General features: G+C 48.0%; 1 protein-coding gene across 1 annotated transcript in view; it reads right to left on the reverse strand.

Annotated features, from left to right (window-relative positions):
* LOC135559066 (neurocan core protein-like) overlaps positions 1-19,767 on the reverse strand; it is an 87,653-nt gene that overhangs the window by 31,314 nt on the left and 36,572 nt on the right. Inside the window, exons 3-13 of the mRNA XM_064993418.1 lie at positions 13,217-13,435; positions 12,811-12,993; positions 11,497-11,671; positions 11,194-11,321; positions 10,529-10,843; positions 9,739-9,888; positions 9,541-9,624; positions 9,232-9,431; positions 8,922-9,087; positions 7,598-8,404; positions 225-341 (exon numbers count right to left, since the gene is read on the reverse strand). Of these exons, the coding sequence (XP_064849490.1) occupies positions 225-341; positions 7,598-8,404; positions 8,922-9,087; positions 9,232-9,431; positions 9,541-9,624; positions 9,739-9,888; positions 10,529-10,843; positions 11,194-11,321; positions 11,497-11,671; positions 12,811-12,993; positions 13,217-13,435 (2,544 nt within the window). The remainder of the gene's footprint in view (positions 1-224; positions 342-7,597; positions 8,405-8,921; positions 9,088-9,231; positions 9,432-9,540; positions 9,625-9,738; positions 9,889-10,528; positions 10,844-11,193; positions 11,322-11,496; positions 11,672-12,810; positions 12,994-13,216; positions 13,436-19,767) is intronic.

The following is a 19,767-nucleotide window of genomic DNA, read 5'->3' on the forward strand; positions in this document are numbered from 1 at the left end:
TAACAAAGCCATCCAAGTGAGAGAGCCAGCAGGCACAGAGAGGAGATTGACCTTGACAACCACAACAATACTTCTGACCTCTAACCTCTAACCTCCAAACCCCTGTCTAAAGGGTGATGACCTTAGACCTACCACTAATATATTTTAAGACTCAGTTACACACAAATACATACACATGCATGTGTCCATATGTGTGTGTGGGTGTGTGTGTGTTGTAAACTCACCGATCTCACAGTTCTCCCCCGTGAAGCCTTGTGGGCAGTAGCAGCTGTAGCCCTTGCCCTGAGGCACACACTGCCCTCCATGCAGACATGGGTTGGTCACACAGGGCTCCCCCACACCTGAGAGAGAGGAAGGGGGGGGGGATTAGATGATGGATAATTAAGAGATCTTTTGTTCATTTTTAGATGCATGCAAGACTTGTGATTCTCGGACAGACCTCAGTCTTCAGAGAGGACTAAGTCCTCACTCCTCAGAGAGGACACTCAGTCCTCAGAGAGGACAACGCAGTCATCACTCCTCAGAGAGGACACTCAGTCCTCAGAGAGGACAACGCAGTCATCACTCCTCAGAGAGGACACTCAGTCCTCAGTCCTCAGAGAGGACACTGTCCTCAGTCCTCAGAGAGGACAACACAGTCATCGCTCCTCAGAGAGGACACTGTCCTCACTCCTCAGAGAGGACACTGTCCTCACTCCTCAGAGAGGACACACAGTCCTCAGTCCACACTTCACACTTTGGCGTACTGTCACGATTTAAACACAGCTTCTTGACTCTATGGGGGGACAACGCATTTTGGTGAAAACGACTCGATATGAAAGAGTAGCCGTCTTCTGAGTCTCCTTGGAGACAGTAAAGCACAGGAGAAGTTAGCATCTCCTGGGAGACAGTAAAGCACAGGAGAAGTTAGCATCTCCTGGGAGACAGTAAAGCACAGGAGAAGTTAGCATCTCCTGGGAGACAGTAAAGCACAGGAGAAGTTAGCATCTCATTGGAGACAGTAAAGCACAGGAGAAGTTAGCATCTCCTGGGAGACAGTAAAGCACAGGAGAAGTTAGCATCTCCTTGGAGATAGTAAAGCACAGGAGAAGTTAGCATCTCCTTGGAGATAGTAAAGCACAGGAGAAGTTAGCATCTCCTTGGAGACAGTAAAGCACAGGAGAAGTTAGCATCTCCTGGGAGACAGTAAAGCACAGGAGAAGTTAGCATCTCCTTGGAGACAGTAAAGCACAGGAGAAGTTAGCATCTCCTTGAAGATAGTAAAGCACAGGAGAAGTTAGCATCTCCTTGGAGATAGTAAAGCACAGGAGAAGTTAGCATCTCCTTGGAGATAGTAAAGCACAGGAGAAGTTAGCATCTCCTTGGAGATAGTAAAGCACAGGAGAAGTTAGCATCTCCTGGATATCTTCCTAAAAGAGAGGGAGGACAGTGCAGCTGAAATGACCAGCTTTCCTATACTAATTTCAGCGATAAGCAAGTCACCTGGTTTAGCTGTCTAAGCACAACCAGACGAGGTGCAGCAATTCCCTAAGGCAGTATGGTTGCGGTCAAACAGTGTGCATTTAGATCCATGTTTTTGCCCTGCTGTTGTCAGATATAAGGTATTGAGATATCCTTAGACTGGAGGGCAGTACTCTTTTTTACACTGACCATCCTCAACATAAATGCATCTAGCAGCAACTACACGTTGCCAAGAACACACACACTTCTGATCCACCCTTTCTGTCCTTCTCATATAGATGTGTTTCTCTTTCTCTAATCTGTACAGTATATAGGCTCATAGCCTTCACAGTACACACACACACACACCTCTACATAAAATGACTGAGCCATGCAGTTCATGCAGCTCTCTCCCTCGCTCTCTTCCAACTCCATTGAACAGGCAGGGAAGTGCAACGTAACCACAGTGCTCTGCCGAGTCTGCTGCTACTGGGTTAAAACTGGCACCAGGAAGGACAGTCAACCAACCACACCGCAGGAGCACATTCACACAGTGCATTGTGGATAGTGTAGTGATGGGAGTTGAGCGTGGTAGTGAACAGTCATGATCTGTATACACAACCATTCTGGAGTAACTTTAACTAATGCTTCTACATAAAGATATATTTTCCTGGTTCTTCTAAAAGACACTATGTCTAGACCCAAACTTCAAACCCCCCCCCCCCCGTCACCTTTCTCCTGGTCTCTGTTGTCATGGTTACCATATGGAAAGTGATCCTTGGCAAAGAAAGAACTTCAGATGTGGTATGAAGAATAGAGAAAGGAACAGACCACCTCTCTCAGGCCCCCCTATAATTCAGCCAATCATTGTTCACAGGATAATTAATCATTTCCATATCAACGGTCGCCATGACGCCTGGTTGTCCCATAAGTGGCTCGTTAAGGAACCTTGAGGTCTTTGAAGGTGCCGACTCACCCGCTAAGAATGTTCTGTTCCCGCCCTCTGACACCTAGGAGTGTGTGGATCTATGCGTGTATGTGTGTGTTCTTCCTTACATTGTGTGTGTGTGAGTGCGTGTGTGTGTGTATAATCAAAGTGATTTGAATTTGCATTATATTCATGCTAATTTCCATCTTGTCTCATTATGTCTGAGGCTAAATAGCTCATCACTTAAACTGCTGATATGAATTATGATACAACACAATCATGATATATTGGAATGAACGGTAGAGAATGTAGACAGCACAATCTTGTGTGTGTGTGTGTGTGTGTGTGTGTGTGTGTGTGTGCACATGCGACGTGCACATGCATGTGTGTGTGTATAAGAGACAGAGTGTGTCTACGTGATTGTGTTTACCCATCACACAGAGGGTAAAAATGAATACCTAGGCTCGAGCTGGGACAATAAACCAAAAATGATTGACACAGATCACTTATCGTGGGCATATTTCTGAAATCCTTCATTATGATAAGTAGCCTTCACTAGAGAAATGTGAAGTTTGAATGAAAATAAGTTTGCTAATATAGGTGATTGTTAAATGGGACAATTGATAGCTACAGCATCCTTGTCCATATCGCCCAGCTTTGACCCAGGCTATGATTAGCCTGTAGCCTGATTCCATCTTCTACATAGCACACGTCTCTTAAAGACATCCTCACAATCATCATCATGCTGGCTATTCGTTTAGGCCAACAATACTAGACAGATGAACTTCTAACAGGAGTAAAACCACAGGAACTGAGCAAAGTAAATCCTTGATATGTTCTATGAACATAGTCATCACTTCTGTCCAGCTGTCGTTCTGCCTCTGGTTGGGTTAAAAGTAGAAGACACATTTCAGTTGTACCACAAACTAGGTATCCTCTTGTCCCTTTCCCAGTGCTACTGTACGCTTTGGATTATAGATGTATTTTTGACCCACTGTGTTTATCCTTCTAAGGTCAATTCCTTGCTGAGGTCAGGTGCTAAGGCTAGCGATGTGTTGCTGCTACCGTGCCCTAAGGCTAGCGATGTGTTGCTGCTACCGTGCCCTAAGGCTAGCGATGTGTTGCTGCTACCGTGCCCTAAGGCTAGCGATGTGTTGCTGCTACCGTGCCCTAAGGCTAGCGATGTGTTGCTGCTACCGTGCCTTAAGGCTAGCGGCTAGCGATGTGTTGCTGCTACCGTGCCCTAAGGCTAGCGATGTGTTGCTGCTACCGTGCCCTAAGGCTAGCGATGTGTTGCTGCTACCGTGCCCTAAGGCTAGCGATGTGTTGCTGCTACCGTGCCCTAAGGCTAGCGATGTGTTGCTGCTACCGTGCCCTAAGGCTAGCGATGTGTTGCTGCTACCGTGCCCTAAGGCTAGCGATGTGTTGCTGCTACCGTGCCCTAAGGCTAGCGATGTGTTGCTGCTACCGTGCCCTAAGGCTAGCGATGTGTTGCTGCTACCGTGCCCTACGGCTAGCGATGTGTTGCTGCTACCGTGCCCTAAGGCTAGCGATGTGTTGCTGCTACCGTGCCCTAAGGCTAGCGATGTGTTGCTGCTACCGTGCCCTAAGGCTAGCGATGTGTTGCTGCTACCGTGCCCTAAGGCTAGCGATGTGTTGCTGCTACCGTGCCCTAAGGCTAGCGATGTGTTGCTGCTACCGTGCCACTAGTATATTGTTCTAACAGTCAAGGTCAAGACTAGCCATCACAAACATCACTGTTTGGAGCCTTTATAATAGCCAGAGGACCAATAAAATACTTTAGTGTGTGTGTGTGTGTGTGTGTGTGTGTGTAACACAGATTAGCCTACAGTGGCTGGTTGTTCATTAAAGTGAGTGGAGCAGAGAAATCAACAGGGCAGAGAATGAACAGGCTATGCCTTCACCTTGCACACCAAGGCACCAAAACAGCACACCAATAGACAAACAGACCAAACGACTCAGAGAAGCTGCTTGTTTTGGCCTACAGCTCTTGATGCAACTCTTGCTCCTTCCTTGCCACAGTGAGAGAAGGGAGAGGGATAGAGAAATGGAGAGCGAAGGAAAGAGAGCAGTAAGAGCGTGAGAGAGAGTGGGTGAGAAAGAGAGGTGAAAGGTTGAGTGAGCAAGAGGGGAATAGGTTGGGAGAGAGAAGGAGAGAAAGAGAGAGCTAGAAAGAAGTGAAAGGTTGAGTGAGTGAGAGGGGAATAGGTTGAGATAGAGAAGGAGAGAATGTGAGAAAGAGGTAAAGGAGGGTGTGATAGAGTTTGGGATAGAGAGAGAGAAGGGCCCTTGAGGCTTGTATATAAAACATGAGCAGCCTCTCCTGCAGCCCCTTATTGATTACACAGCCTGATGAGGTTCACTCTGATCCAGTCAGCAAAAACAAACATTAGCCACCTCTCTACTCAGACAGAACACACAGAGAGGGAGAGCGAGACCCAGTATCCCATGAGCTCCTCAATAGATTTTTTCTGTTTGTGCAATGGGGCTGCTAATGTACTGTATGGGATGGAAATAAGGGGTTAATGCAGGGTCAGTAAAGTGGCCCAATGCTTTCTTTACCTCCAGAGGCTATCAACTCAATGAACAACACCACATAACATTCTCTGCAGTCCCTGTCAATACTATTCGCTGTTATAACCCAAAGTCTTTGGTTACACATTTACTCACCACATCTCAGGTTCTGAGGAACACACAGCATATCTACCAGTGATGTTTATAAACCCTAGAATGCTAATGCTATGTAATGGCCATTGAGAGGTTTCGCAGCCACCGGACGGCCATATTGGCACTCCCCAGAGGAGCAGTCTTCTATAGGAATCAATAGAATTATCCAGTATTTAAATGTAATGTTTCAAGGACAAAATTACATGTATTTAAATACTTGTGTTGTTGTAGTGGGGACAGTAACATTAGGAATCTCAGAATTTTGGGGGTTACTTCATGATTCCATGTGTTATTTCATAGTGTTGATGTCTTCACTGTTATTCTACAATGTAGAAAATAAAGAAAAACCCTTGAATGAGTAGGTGTGTCCAAAACTTTTGACTGGTACTGTATAAATCCTTGATATCTAGCACTGTTGACAACATGAACCGATGCAAAGAGAGCAAAAATAAATCACCACAGAAATGTGTAGTGCAGGAATGCCTAAGGGAGAGGTTATATCCAGCTACAAGCCTCATTCAATATCAGGTGAGAAATAGCTCTGGAGAGAGAGACACTGAAGCAGGTGCTAGATTTACAAAACACAAACCTGCCTGTGAACTTAATCAGGGCTGTATCTATGGAGGCATGACTACCTTCCTAGTCCCTGGTTGGACTACATACAGCATGGGTCTGGTACGAGGTGTATTGTAGGTCGAAACGCAACACGGTATTATCTCTGAATTGAAAAACAGATTGAATAACATCAGCGAAGAAACAACCGTGAGGATTGTACAGAGATCACATTGACTGAGGTCATGATGGACAGACATGGGAAAATGTTGGTGTTTTGTTCAGCTTTTCGTGTAATTTTGTTGATAAAAAAATAAAATCTAATAATTATATGAATATTAATCATGATAATATGCCATTTAGCAGACGCCTTTATGCAAAGCGACTTACTGTCGTGTCACGACGTGGCCCTTTGGGGGTGTAGTGGCTTACAGCCTCTCTCACTCTCCCCACAGCAAGTTTTATGACTTTACGATAGGTCATAAATACCTGGTAGAAACTGCCATGCAGTATTGAGGGAGAGAGTACCAGAACAAAGAGCTTCTCTTAGTTTAAAACTCCTAATCCCCAAAATGGGAGAACTAAACAATATTTCTACTTTTGAGAATGTGGGAATGGTCCGTGGACACTTAAGGGACAGTCATGTCGAGTGTGTTTCATTTGGTGACCTCATGAAGGACAGGAAACACACATAACTGTATCTTTTAAAGTGTACATTTCCCAGCTGTCAGGTTTACATTTAAATATTGTGAAACGTATGTGATTAAACATTAAACTATTTGTGAAAAGATGTAATGTCATGTTAACCTTCTAAATCAGAGTATGGATTTTCATATAAAGCTGAACTAGTCAGTGGCCACACCCCGTGAGCCCAGACATCACATTAGGTGTCATAGAACCACCCCTTCTTCCACAAGTATAAAACACCATTCTACAAAATATACATTAAGTCAGAGAACGCCGGGACGGAGTTCCCACATTGGAATGGCTACAATTCTATCGACCATTAGACCATACAGCTGTAGTTTTGGCTACACGGCAGGAAATGGTTCAACTCTGAGACTATCGATCACTACAGGAGCAAATTCTAGATGCATAATTACTAGTCTGCAGCTAGAAATTACGTAAGTCTAGAACAAGAATACCGACAACCGCCGAAGCATCTATTCTTTGAGAACATTTCCGAATGGTACTCTGAAGTAACCATTATAACCACCGACAACCATGAAAGACATTGTGACTTCTGGGAAAGTTAACCAGAGACTGTGATGAACTCTACAGGATGATTGAGGATTTCAACAGAGAAGACAACAAAGACATACGAGCAGAAATATATAAATTGCAATTATTCTCGAATGAGCGGCAGTTCATGTACAAAGGATTAGCATTTCAATGATTATAATTATCCACTGTGTGTAGTGAATCCATTTAGTCTTTCCCGCTCTTTGTCAGTCCCCACCCCTTTCCTTTGTCTACCAAGCCGTCATATCGGCTTAGCCCACTAGGGACTTTTCTATCATTGTTAGTAACCAATATCTACTGTTTGTTTGTTAAGTATTTCTGTAATTAGTTAGTTAGCAAATAAATAATTAAGCCAATTTGTATATTGCTGATTCATTATGGAAACTTAGGGTTGGTGCAGATATCCAAGAGTTTGCGATGTTCAGTAATGAGAACTGATGAGGTAACAAATAATTAATAATTAATTAATAGAAGACTAATTGATCAGATATGAAAATATCTGTAGAGTTATATTCAGAAAACTGTTTCTGTGGTGCCCCGACTTCCTAGTGAAATTAATGTTTACATGATTTGTTTAATCACGCAATATTTAAACCTAGGAGCACTGATTTGATATAAATAAGTCTTCACATTTAATGATAGTCCAGACACGACACATTCATTTGTTGTATGGGTGGCCCCAACAAGAATCAAACCCACAACCATTGGTGTTATAAGCACCATGGTCTACAGGCAGACAGAACCTACCAGCTGAGCCCAGAGTTCTGTTGCTCCGGTTGAATCCTGCACTCCTGCCACCCTCCTCGCCCAGGTTGCTAGGCAAACCAGAGCCCAGTGCGTGAGACCAGGCTGTATCTTCTTCCACTGGGGGTCCGGAGGGTAGCGCCAAGGGCCCACTTTCTGGACCCTCACCTCCCTGCTCTGCAGATCTCTCCACTGAGACCCAGGAGAGGGACCATGAGGCCTCCTTGGAGCTTCCCTGGATGACTGAGGCTGAGGGTGGAGGGGCTGGAGCTCCAGTACCTGGTCTGGATGGAGGGGAAGAGTCTCTGCTGTCTGACCCATCAGGGGAGCTGCTGACTGGTGGTTGAGTTGTGCTGCGACTGGCTCCTGACTGCTCCTTCCTTGTGGTTCTCTCGTTGGATGGAGGGACTCTGATTATGGGTTTGCTGGTTCCAACGGGGAGACGGGTGAACTGGATCTTCCCTCCCGCCTCTTCGGAGGCCCCCTCAGCACTCCCCTCCTCTTTCACCATCACTCTCTCTCTCCCAACACTGGCCAGGCCATCTGCTCTAGTGGGAATATAATCTGGCTGGGGCGAGATCTCAACTTTTGATGGGGCCACATGTACCAACGTCCCCCCTTTGGGCTGAGTGGTGTCTGGGACAGCCTCCCGTCCTCCAGGGGTGGAGGAGGAGGCAGAGGACTGGCTCTCTGAGGCTGGGGTAGAGGTGAGCCGGGCTGGGGAGGACGAGGGCTCACCAGTGGGTGGTATATCATCTCGTTCCCCCAGCCCTAAGCTATCCCACCACCCATGACCCCATGAGAGTAAACCTGCAGGGGGAAGAAAGAGAAGAAGTTAGAGGAGGCAGAGGGAGAGATAGGATAGAGAAGGAAGGAGAAGAGGGAAGGGGCAGGAGCTGTAAGAAGAAGGAGAGAGCAAGAGATCCTGCCAGAGCATAGCGGAGAGCATATTGTGTATACACTGTGCTCCCTGAGATACAAAACCAATACCTCTAAGCCTTTGTCCTCTATTGTGCCTCTATTTCTTTTATGTTTTATAGTTTTACCATCCCAGAAAACCCTTCATTAGAAGAAAAGGCTTAAATAATGCAGACAACAATGCCTAAGGTTCCTTTCTCTGTTAAACATATATGCCTTTGAGTTGAATGGGGCCAGAGAACTGTTTTAATGAAGCTTAGACTACTGAAAAGGGCAGTAAAACAGTTTCTGACCCAGACTAACATGCAAGCACACACTCACAAACACAGTGTCTCTTTCTCTCTTTTCTTTCTCTCTAGCTGTTTGTCTCAGTATCACAACCAAAATCAAGCAAAAAGTCCACACTAACCTGGAGCAGGAGAGCCAGGAGAACCGGTGGGCACAGTCCCGCTCTCAGTCCCCCCCATAGTTCCCCTTCTCTCCACCTCTGGACTGCCTCTTCCTGGGGTACCTTCTGTCACCCCTGCCAGGTAGTTCCAGGGCTTCCACATGGACTTCACTATCTTGGCCATCACCTTTAGACAGAGACCACCATACAGCCAATACAATGAATTTACTGTAATACAATTAACAATACTAGAGCCACAAAGTGCCTGTATGCCAAAGTACTCTGATGATACAGTACTTGTAATAAATCGATATTGTAAAAATGTAGCAACCTTTCTGTCAGTGGGGGCTGATAACTCCTCTTTCTGTGTGGTAGAACTTGGACCGTGGCTGGGGGTGGCTGGAGGTCTGAGGAAAACTCCAGAGTTAGGGTCCATGTCTCCCAGGTCTCCCCAGGCTAGAGAGCTCTCTCCTGGGCTCAGCTGCAGGGTGACATACTCCTCAGAGGACTCTGAGGACCAGGGGTCTGAAGCTGAGAAGATCAACACATTGAATTACAGTAACAATAAGCATCAAAAGCAGGTGGTCAAAAGGAATATGTGCAATAGAATATCCTTTTAGATGTGGTTCAAGTTTCTTACAAGAGCGGGCCTCTTCCTCCAGATCAACCAATCCTGACCAGGTCGAAGGTGTGAGGTCATCAGAAGGTGAAAGGTTACGGCTCCCTGTGAAGATGGGAGAGAAGGGAGGATTATTCACAGAATAAGAAAAACCTTCTTGCCATTCAACCATGCTGAAAACCCATTACTCTCCATCTATCCATTCACCTCCACACCCACCTGTGGTCGGGGGGTTGCTGCTGGTCTCAGTAGCCAGGGAAAGGCTGTCTGTTCCTGGAGTGCCTGTGTCACTGGGGCCAGTCAGGTAGCTCCAGGGCTTCCACAGAGACGCGTAGATCTTAGCGATGGGGCCTGGCTTCTTAACGTTCCCTGATGAAACCATGAGGAATTGAAGAGCATACGTGTGCAGGAGACGTCACAACCCAATGAATGAACAGTGACTGACGGTTCATGGTCAGTATGTGCAATACATTCCTGTCTAATGAATCATCTCTCTCTTACGCTCTCTTCCACTTCCTACAAGTCTATCCAGCACTTCCAGTGTAACAAGAGGATTCTAATATCCCATAACTCTTTGCATAATTTAGGAATATTTCTTAACAAAAAGGGACCAGCTATGCTATAGTAGTTTGCAACAGCGGTGGTCTCATGAATCAAATGATTTATTATAAGCTTCCTCATGGAATTATTAGGTGGTCTTAACCGGTGTTGCTATGGTTACGTCCTCGCGGTGGGCAACAGCATCGTCATGCTTACTTCACAAACCATCCATTTCAATGACATGGCGATTCAGTAGAGATGGTTAAGTCCTACTGTAGCTACACCTCTAAGAATAAATGAATCAGTGAATGGAGGAAAGGCCTTGGATGTTTTATCATCGTGATGTTACATTATGAACTTTGTGTTTATCCGTGACTCGTGTAAGTGAAGTTTCCATTTTAGCCTAACACTGACAATGTAACCTATGAACTTTGAACTCTTGGACTCCAGATCTGGCCTTCATTCTCACCTTTGTAGCAATAGGCATCATAGAGCGGTGTGGCGTCCGTAGCATTGGCAGATCCGCTGCTGGTTGTGGTTTCATTGGTTTTGGGAACGACGGTCCAGACCCCTGGCTGGTCCCCTCCACAGCCCTGCCTGGGCTGGGTGATAGGGTAGCGGACACTGCCGTCAGAGAGCCAGCCTGGAGCACAGCTGTCCAGCCCAGCCTTCCAGGCCAGGTAGAGCTGCCCCACCGTGGCCAACTGTCCCCCCAAGGAGATGCAGCGTTCTGAGGCAGAGGATAGAGTCAGACGCCCTGGGACCCATGAGTGGAATACCTCACCTGGATAGAGAGAGGTGGGGGGGGGGGGTCGAGAGAGAGGAGGTTCTGACTCAGATATCTTTATTGTCCTTTCACAAGCCTACAAATTCACAAGGAATTTTTTTAAAGTGAGTCAGGAGTGGAAGTGAGATGTTTATGTGTGTGTCTGCCTGTGTGTGTGTGTGCGTGTGGACATGTGTGTGTCTGCCTGTGTGTGTGCGTGTGGACATGTGTGTGTCTGCCTGTGTGTGTCTGTGCGTGCGTACAGCCATGCGTGTGTGTGTGTGTGTGTGTGTGTGCGTGTGGACATGTGTGAGTCTGCCTGTGTGTGTGTGTGCGTGCGTACAACCATGCGTGCGTGCGTGTCTCACCGTCCAGTTCCCCGGCGAAACAGTAGACATCAAACAGCTCATTAGGGTCTCTCTTCCCATAATTCCTCACACCAGCCGAGTACTCCTGTTGTCCATAGCAACCACGCTCTGGTGACTGGATAGGATAGCTGTGGAGATCATATTAATAGGATCAGAGTCAGAAAACTAGGCTCTGTGTTCGCACCAGATGTTCAAACTACGGCTGTCCTCCAAACAGTATGCGGTCTTCGTTGTATTGTGAGCGAGTGTTTGGATGTGACAGGGGTGACTGGGTCAGCTCTGCGTGTGTGTGTGTGTGCCCACCGGACAGTCTGGTCGGAGAGCCACCCGGCAGCACAGTTTGCATAGCCATTGTAGAAAACTGCCCACAGCTGGGTCGGCGTGGCGATGAGGGCAGAGTTCTCCTGACAGACCCACTGGGCGTCATCGAATGAGAGGGCGTAACGGTCACTAGGAGACCGGTAATGGAACACAACACCTGAGAGGAGAGACACAGAGGTGAGGTGACTGACAGACACATTCTCTCTCTCTCTCTCTCTCTCTCTCTCTCTCTCTCTCTCTCTCTCTCTCTCTCTCTCTCTCTCTCTCTCTCTCTCTCTCTCTCTCTCTCTCTCTCTCTCTCTCTCTCTCAACACCTCAAGGACACACACATACAGCACACGTATTCACAACAACAAAAAACAAGCACTCAATTCGAGCAGCGTACGACACAGCCACACACAGGTCTGGGTTGTGATGCCAAGTGTGTATTTGTCTCAGACAAACAGATGGGAGCTTGTACAACCAATTAGATCATTAGGATGTTCATTCACTGGCGAAGGTCACCCAATGAAATGTTACTCTCCATGTGGCATTGTAAGACACTAAATGATTATGCTAATATTATGCTAATATCAACATCGGAATGTAGAAGATGTTTTTTCTCCATTTTTGTCCTCTGCATCTGCTGCAGTATATCGGATGTCCATGATATTGCCCAACTTTGACAGATTATACAGGTGCACTGGTCGGCAACCAAATAGGTTCACCGTTCCCATTGGAAACAGATCAATTGGACAACCGCTGTGCTCTTTCAGCTGCACTTCATGGAAGAGCAGTCACAGGGTACTTGTCATTGGTATTCAATCCATGTGCTTAATATCAATGACAGTGTTACGGACTATTTGTCTGTTAATATGAACCCATAATGACAAACAGAAGCACAGAAAACTAAGACTGGAGAAAGTAATTGTGGTATTGATATGATGAATGAATGTAATTAGTGTTGACTGAGATAAAGGAGGCGTTGTCCCAACACTCAATGGGAAGGACCAATGGTCATTAAGTGAAAGGGCACATTTTCACACTGAGGTTTCTAAGATGCCATTAATGATCATTTGAAGGGACAAAGAGCTTGGTTATCCACCGTATGGATTAGTCGAGCTTTCAGAAATACAATAAGTAGGCTTTTTCACTATTGATGAACTCTACTCCACAACTGTAAAAATGAGAAGTGATTCACAAAACACTCTAATTCAAGAATTCAAAGAAGGTACTTCTTGTAATTGTTGCAAACAAAGATATACTGTATTAAATCGGAGAGAAAACATACAGTCAGTTACAGTATAAACTCCTCACCCATGACCACAAGGGGCAATACGTCTCGCTCGTAGTTGTCGCCCACGACAACCTGGCAGTGGTAGGTGCCTGTGTCGTTGCTACGGAGGCCTGAGATCTCCATGGTAGCATTTCGGTTGTTGGCAGCGTATCCAAGCAACCTGACCCGCCCAGCGAAAGCCTTATTCACCTTCACCACGTCACCTTTGGCAAAGAGTTACAAAATATGTTTGTTTTTCTATGAAATAATTTGGTCATAATGAATGACCTGTTTATTTCATAGTGTATTCCAAAAATCCAAATGAAGCGTGTGTAAGTGTTGATTGAAATGAATATCCTACTGGTTGAAACAGACGACGACCATGTTGGTTGAAACACTATCATTGAATCATTAGCTTTAATTTCAGACTATTGTTACTTTCTTTACCTTTGGCTGAGAGTACCATCTGCTCCTGGGGATCCCCCATTCCCCCACGCAGTACCCAGGTTCGGGTCCACTGGATATGGGGAGGCTGGCTAGAAGGGCTGGGCTCACTGGGCTCGTGGGTGAAGACGCAGGGGAGGTGAGCGAACCCGGCCAGTGGCTCTTGTACGGTAGGGTGGATGACTCTACGCATGTTCACTATGGAGGCTGCCTCGCTCACGCCTATGGAGAGGAAGAAGAAGAGGCAGGGTGGGAAAAAGGGAAGAAGAGATGTACTCCTATGCGTTCACTCAATATGGGGGCGATCTACCCATCATTTGCTTGAATGGTAATTCTATTTCTATGTAAGATCCTCAAGTAAGCGAAGACAGACAGGAGTAATGGTTAGTTCCGTCAGTTTGGTCTATTAAAGCCAAGCCAATTACCGATTGAGAGAGCAGAAGAGGAATGAGAGGAGCTGAGATTCCAGGGAGCCATACTTAACCCATACCTCTGGGATTCATTACCAGAGTAACACTTAGAGAATGTTTCGGAACCCAACTCGGTGAAACTCCATTCCAGTAGAGGTGACACAACAGCACTGTGTAGAGTCACACACACACACACACACACACACACACACACACACACACACACACACACACACACACACACACACACACACACACACACACACACACACACACACATGCACACACTTGACACTTCGCTGGGTAGACAGATAATTAATTCCAATTTCAGTATGTTTATTTCATCACATTCATATCTGCATTCATGCACCTGCTTTCCCTCTCTCGCTCTCTTTCTCCTCTCTGCCACTAACCTCTCTGTCCCCCCTTTCCTCTCTTCTCCTTTCCCTCTCTCGCTCTCTTTCTCCTCTCTACCACTAACCTCTCTGTCCCCCCTTTCCTCTCTTCTCCTTTCCCTCTCTCGCTCTCTTTCTCCTCTCTACCACTAACCTCTCTGTCCCCCCCTTTCCTCTCTTCTCCTTTCCCTCTCTCCCTCTCTCCTCCCCTCTCTACCACTAACCTCTCTGTCCCCCTTTCCTCTCTTCTCCTTTCCCTCTCTCGCTCTCTTTCTCCTCTCTACCACTAACCTCTCTGTCCCCCCTTTCCTCTCTTCTCCTTTCCCTCTCTCCCTCTCTCCTCCCCTCTCTACCACTAACCTCTCTGTCCCCCCTTTCCTCTCTTCTCCTTTCCCTCTCTCGCTCTCTTTCTCCTCTCTACCACTAACCTCTCTGTCCCCCCTTTCCTCTCTTCTCCTTTCCCTCTCTCGCTCTCTTTCTCCTCTCTACCACTAACCTCTCTGTCCCCCCTTTCCTCTCTTCTCCTTTCCCTCTCTCCCTCTCTCCTCCCCTCTCTACCACTAACCTCTCTGTCCCCCTTTCTTCTCTTCTCCTTTCCCTCTCTCGCTCTCTTTCTCCTCTCTACCACTAACCTCTCTGTCCCCCCCTTTCCTCTCTTCTCCTTTCCCTCTCTCGCTCTCTTTCTCCTCTCTACCACTACCCTCTCTGTCCCCCTTTCCTCTCTTCTCCTTTCCCTCTCTCCCTCTCTCCTCCCCTCTCTACCACTAACCTCTCTGTCCCCCTTTCCTCTCTTCTCCTTTCCCTCTCTCGCTCTCTTTCTCCTCTCTACCACTACCCTCTCTGTCCCCCCTTTCCTCTCTTCTCCTTTCCCTCTCTCCCTCTCTCCTCCCCTCTCTACCACTAACCTCTCTGTCCCCCTTTCCTCTCTTCTCCTTTCCCTCTCTCCCTCTCTTTCTCCTCTCTACCACTAACCTCTCTGTCCCCCCTTTCCTCTCTTCTCCTTTTCCCTCTCTCCCTCTCTTTCTCCTCTCTGCCACTAACCTCTCTGTCCCCCTTTCCTCTCTTCTCCTTTCCCTCTCTCGCTCTCTTTCTCCTCTCTACCACTAACCTCTCTGTCCCCCCTTTCCTCTCTTCTCCTTTCCCTCTCTCCCTCTCTTTCTCCTCTCTACCACTAACCTCTCTGTCCCCCTTTCCTCTCTTCTCCTTTCCCTCTCTCGCTCTCTTTCTCCTCTCTACCACTAACCTCTCTGTCCCCCTTTCCTCTCTTCTCCTTTCCCTCTCTCGCTCTCTTTCTCCTCTCTACCACTAACCTCTCTGTCCCCCTTTCCTCTCTTCTCCTTTCCCTCTCTCCCTCTCTTTCTCCTCTCTACCACTAACCTCTCTGTCCCCCTTTCCTCTCTTCTCCTTTCCCTCTCTCGCTCTCTTTCTCCTCTCTACCACTACCCTCTCTGTCCCCCCTTTCCTCTCTTCTCCTTTCCCTCTCTCCCTCTCTTTCTCCTCTCTACCACTACCCTCTCTGTCCCCCTTTTCCTCTCTTCTCCTTTCCCTCTCTCCCTCTCTTTCTCCTCTCTACCACTAACCTCTCTGTCCCCCCTTTCCTCTCTTCTCCTTTCCCTCTCTCCCTCTCTTTCTCCTCTCTACCACTACCCTCTCTGTCCCCCTTTCCTCTCTTCTCCTTTCCCTCTCTCCCTCTCTTTCTCCTCTCTACCACTACCCTCTCTGTCCCCCCTTTCCTCTCTTCTCCTTTCCCTCTCTCCCTCTCTCCTCCCTCTCTGTCCCCCTTTCCTCTCTTCTCCTTTCCCTCTCTCGCTCTCTTTCTCCTCTCTACCACTAACCTCTCTGTCCCCCTTTCCTCTCTTCTCCTTTCCCTCTCTCGCTCTCTTTCTCCTCTCTGCCACTAACCTCTCTGTCCCCCCTTTCCTCTCTTCTCCTTTCCTCTCTCCCTCTCTCCCCCCTCTCTGCCACTAACCTCTCTGTCCCCCCTTTCCTCTCTTCTCCTTTCCCTCTCTCGCTCTCTTTCTCCTCTCTACCACTAACCTCTCTGTCCCCCCTTTCCTCTCTTCTCCTTTCCCTCTCTCGCTCTCTTTCTCCTCTCTACCACTAACCTCTCTGTCCCCCTTTCCTCTCTTCTCCTTTCCCTCTCTCGCTCTCTTTCTCCTCTCTACCACTAACCTCTCTGTCCCCCCTTTCCTCTCTTCTCCTTTCCCTCTCTCGCTCTCTTTCTCCTCTCTACCACTAACCTCTCTGTCCCCCCTTTCCTCTCTTCTCCTTTCCCTCTCTCGCTCTCTTTCTCCTCTCTGCCACTAACCTCTCTGTCCCCCCTTTCCTCTCTTCTCCTTTCCCTCTCTCCCTCTCTCCTCCCCCCTCTCTGCCACTAACCTCTCTGTCCCCCCTTTCCTCTCTTCTCCTTTCCCTCTCTCCCTCTCTCCTCCCCTCTCTGCCACTAACCTCTCTGTCCCCCTATTCCTCTCTTCTCCTTTCCCTCTCTCGCTCTCTTTCTCCTCTCTACCACTAACCTCTCTGTCCCCCCTTTCCTCTCTTCTCCTTTCCCTCTCTCCCTCTCTTTCTCCTCTCTACCACTACCCTCTCTGTCCCCCCTTTCCTCTCTTCTCCTTTCCCTCTCTCCCTCTCTCCTCCCCTCTCTGTCCCCCCTTTCCTCTCTTCTCCTTTCCCTCTCTCGCTCTCTTTCTCCTCTCTACCACTAACCTCTCTGTCCCCCCTTTCCTCTCTTCTCCTTTCCCTCTCTCGCTCGCTTTCTCCTCTCTGCCACTAACCTCTCTGTCCCCCCTTTCCTCTCTTCTCCTTTCCCTCTCTCCCTCTCTCCTCCCCTCTCTACCACTAACCTCTCTGTCCCCCCTTTCCTCTCTTCTCCTTTCCCTCTCTCCCTCTCTCCTCCCCTCTCTGCCACTAACCTCTCTGTCCCCCCTTTCCTCTCTTCTCCTTTCCCTCTCTCCCGCTCTCCTCCCCTCTCTGTCCCCCCTTTCCTCTCTTCTCCTTTCCCTCTCTCGCTCGCTTTCTCCTCTCTGCCACTAACCTCTCTGTCCCCCCTTTCCTCTCTTCTCCTTTCCCTCTCTCCCTCTCTCCTCCCCTCTCTGCCACTAACCTCTATGTCCCCCCTTTCCTCTCTTCTCCTTTCCCTCTCTCCCCCGCTCTCCTCCCCTCTCTGTCCCCCCTTTCCTCTCTTCTCCTTTCCCTCTCTCGCTCGCTTTCTCCTCTCTGCCACTAACCTCTCTGTCCCCCCTTTCCTCTCTTCTCCTTTCCCTCTCTCCCTCTCTCCTCCCCTCTCTGCCACTAACCTCTCTGTCCCCCCTTTCCTCTCTTCTCCTTTCCCTCTCTCCCTCTCTCCTCCCCTCTCTGCCACTAACCTCTCTGTCCCCCCTTTCCTCTCTTCTCCTTTCCCTCTCTCGCTCGCTTTCTCCTCTCTGCCACTAACCTCTCTGTCCCCCCTTTCCTCTCTTCTCCTTTCCCTCTCTCCCTCTCTCCTCCCCTCTCTGCCACTAACCTCTCTGTCCCCCCTTTCCTCTCTTCTCCTTTCCCTCTCTCGCTCGCTTTCTCCTCTCTGCCACTAACCTCTCTGTCCCCCCTTTCCTCTCTTCTCCTTTCCCTCTCTCGCTCTCTTTCTCCTCTCTACCACTAACCTCTCTGTCCCCCCTTTCCTCTCTTCTCCTTTCCCTCTCTCGCTCTCTTTCTCCTCTCTGCCACTAACCTCTCTGTCCCCCCTTTCCTCTCTTCTCCTTTCCCTCTCTCCCTCTCTCCTCCCCTCTCTGCCACTAACCTCTCTGTCCCCCCTTTCCTCTCTTCTCCTTTCCCTCTCTCGCTCTCTTTCTCCTCTCTACCACTAACCTCTCTGTCCCCCCTTTCCTCTCTTCTCCTTTCCCTCTCTCGCTCTCTTTCTCCTCTCTACCACTAACCTCTCTGTCCCCCCTTTCCTCTCTTCTCCTTTCCCTCTCTCGCTCTCTTTCTCCTCTCTACCACTAACCTCTCTGTCCCCCCCTTTCCTCTCTTCTCCTTTCCCTCTCTCGCTCTCTTTCTCCTCTCTACCACTAACCTCTCTGTCCCCCTTTCCTCTCTTCTCCTTTCCCTCTCTCGCTCTCTTTCTCCTCTCTGCCACTAACCTCTCTGTCCCCCCTTTCCTCTCTTCTCCTTTCCCTCTCTCCCTCTCTCCTCCCCTCTCTGCCACTAACCTCTCTGTCCCCCCTTTCCTCCCTTCTCCTTTCCCTCTCTCCCTCTCTCCTCCCCTCTCTGCCACTAACCTCTCTGTCCCCCCTTTCCTCTCTTCTCCTTTCCCTCTCTCGCTCTCTTTCTCCTCTCTGCCACTAACCTCTCTGTCCCCCCTTTCCTCTCTTCTCCTTTCCCTCTCTCCCTCTCTCCTCCCCTCTCTGCCACTAACCTCTCTGTCCCCCCTTTCCTCTCTTCTCCTTTCCCTCACTCCCTCTCTCCTCCCCTCTCTTTGATTTGATTGGACGTAAAAGTGTCGGGACGGTGTTTGCCGCACAAAGAACAGGGTTCATCACTCTGCAGGTGGGCATCAGTAGTTCGCTCACTCCAGGTGCCGCGAGATACAGCCTCGGGGTAACCATGGGAATGGGAATACTGGTAAAGACCAACTACAAGGCTCTCCCATCTGCATTTAGATTGGAATGTCTTCACAAGTGGAACCCCCCCTAGAGAGAATCCCCATGTCACTATTCTAGCAATCAGCTTTATCCCCAAGCCAGAAGTAATCACAAACACTGTTTGGTACGTGGAGAGAGAGAGAGAGAGACAGACAGATAACTGTGAATGGAAAAACAGATGGCATTGACAGCAGAAAAAGGAAAGAGGGAGACTTCTAAAAATGGAAATAAGAAGACGGAGGACTTTTACTGTCAGCAACAGAAGCCGCTCTCCTATTGTATGCTCGTCAGAGTGGCAAACCGTGTGTAGATCTTGCCAGTATTAGGCCTTACGAAGTGTCAATCAAGGATGTATTGTTCCTCTCATTTGTCTCATTCTTGTCCCTGCCTATTACTAATGGTTGACAAGTTTCCTGCAGTGTAGCGCTGACATACAGGAGCCCTGACAGTGATATGAGAGAGAAGCACGTTATGCAGTCTGTTCTGCGTAGCTGTCTTCACTTGTGCCGGGCTCGTCAAATAGGATGGTTCCTCAGCTTGATGTCAATGAGTGATAGATACACAATCACACACACATCAAAGCCCAGCAAAGACCTCGAGGCATTCTCTCCCAGCAAATGCATGCCTTTCCATCCCCCAGCCATCCATCTATTAGCTGGGATATCCATGGCAACAGCAGCTGGAGGATAGTGTCCAGATTGTGTGGTGTGTGGGGGAAGGTTAGGTAGGAGAGTGATATACCGTAACCTGTGAGTGGCCTCTGAGACCCTTCGTCCATCTGAGCAACAGAGAGCAATAACACACACGTACATGCACGCGTGTACCAGACACGCACACACACACACTCTCTCTCTCTCACACTCAATTACATTACAGTATCTGCTTTTGAGCCAAATCCCATTAAGTTCTTTCAAATAATGTAGACCATGACGGAGACGAAACGAGGAAAGGATGGTAACTACAGACGTAGGATCTTAATTTGATCACTCTTTTGCTGCTTACACTTTTCCTGGCAGGAAATGCAAACCTGTAAGTGTATTAGAGGTTCTGAAAGGCTTCGAAAGTTTGTAATTTCCACTTTAATGTCAGATTTGATGAATCAAAAAATGTATCAACCCCTACAAAAAAAGAAT

Source organism: Oncorhynchus masou, chromosome 17 (assembly GCF_036934945.1).
Source record: "Oncorhynchus masou masou isolate Uvic2021 chromosome 17, UVic_Omas_1.1, whole genome shotgun sequence".
NCBI classification, from domain to species: domain Eukaryota; kingdom Metazoa; phylum Chordata; class Actinopteri; order Salmoniformes; family Salmonidae; genus Oncorhynchus; species Oncorhynchus masou.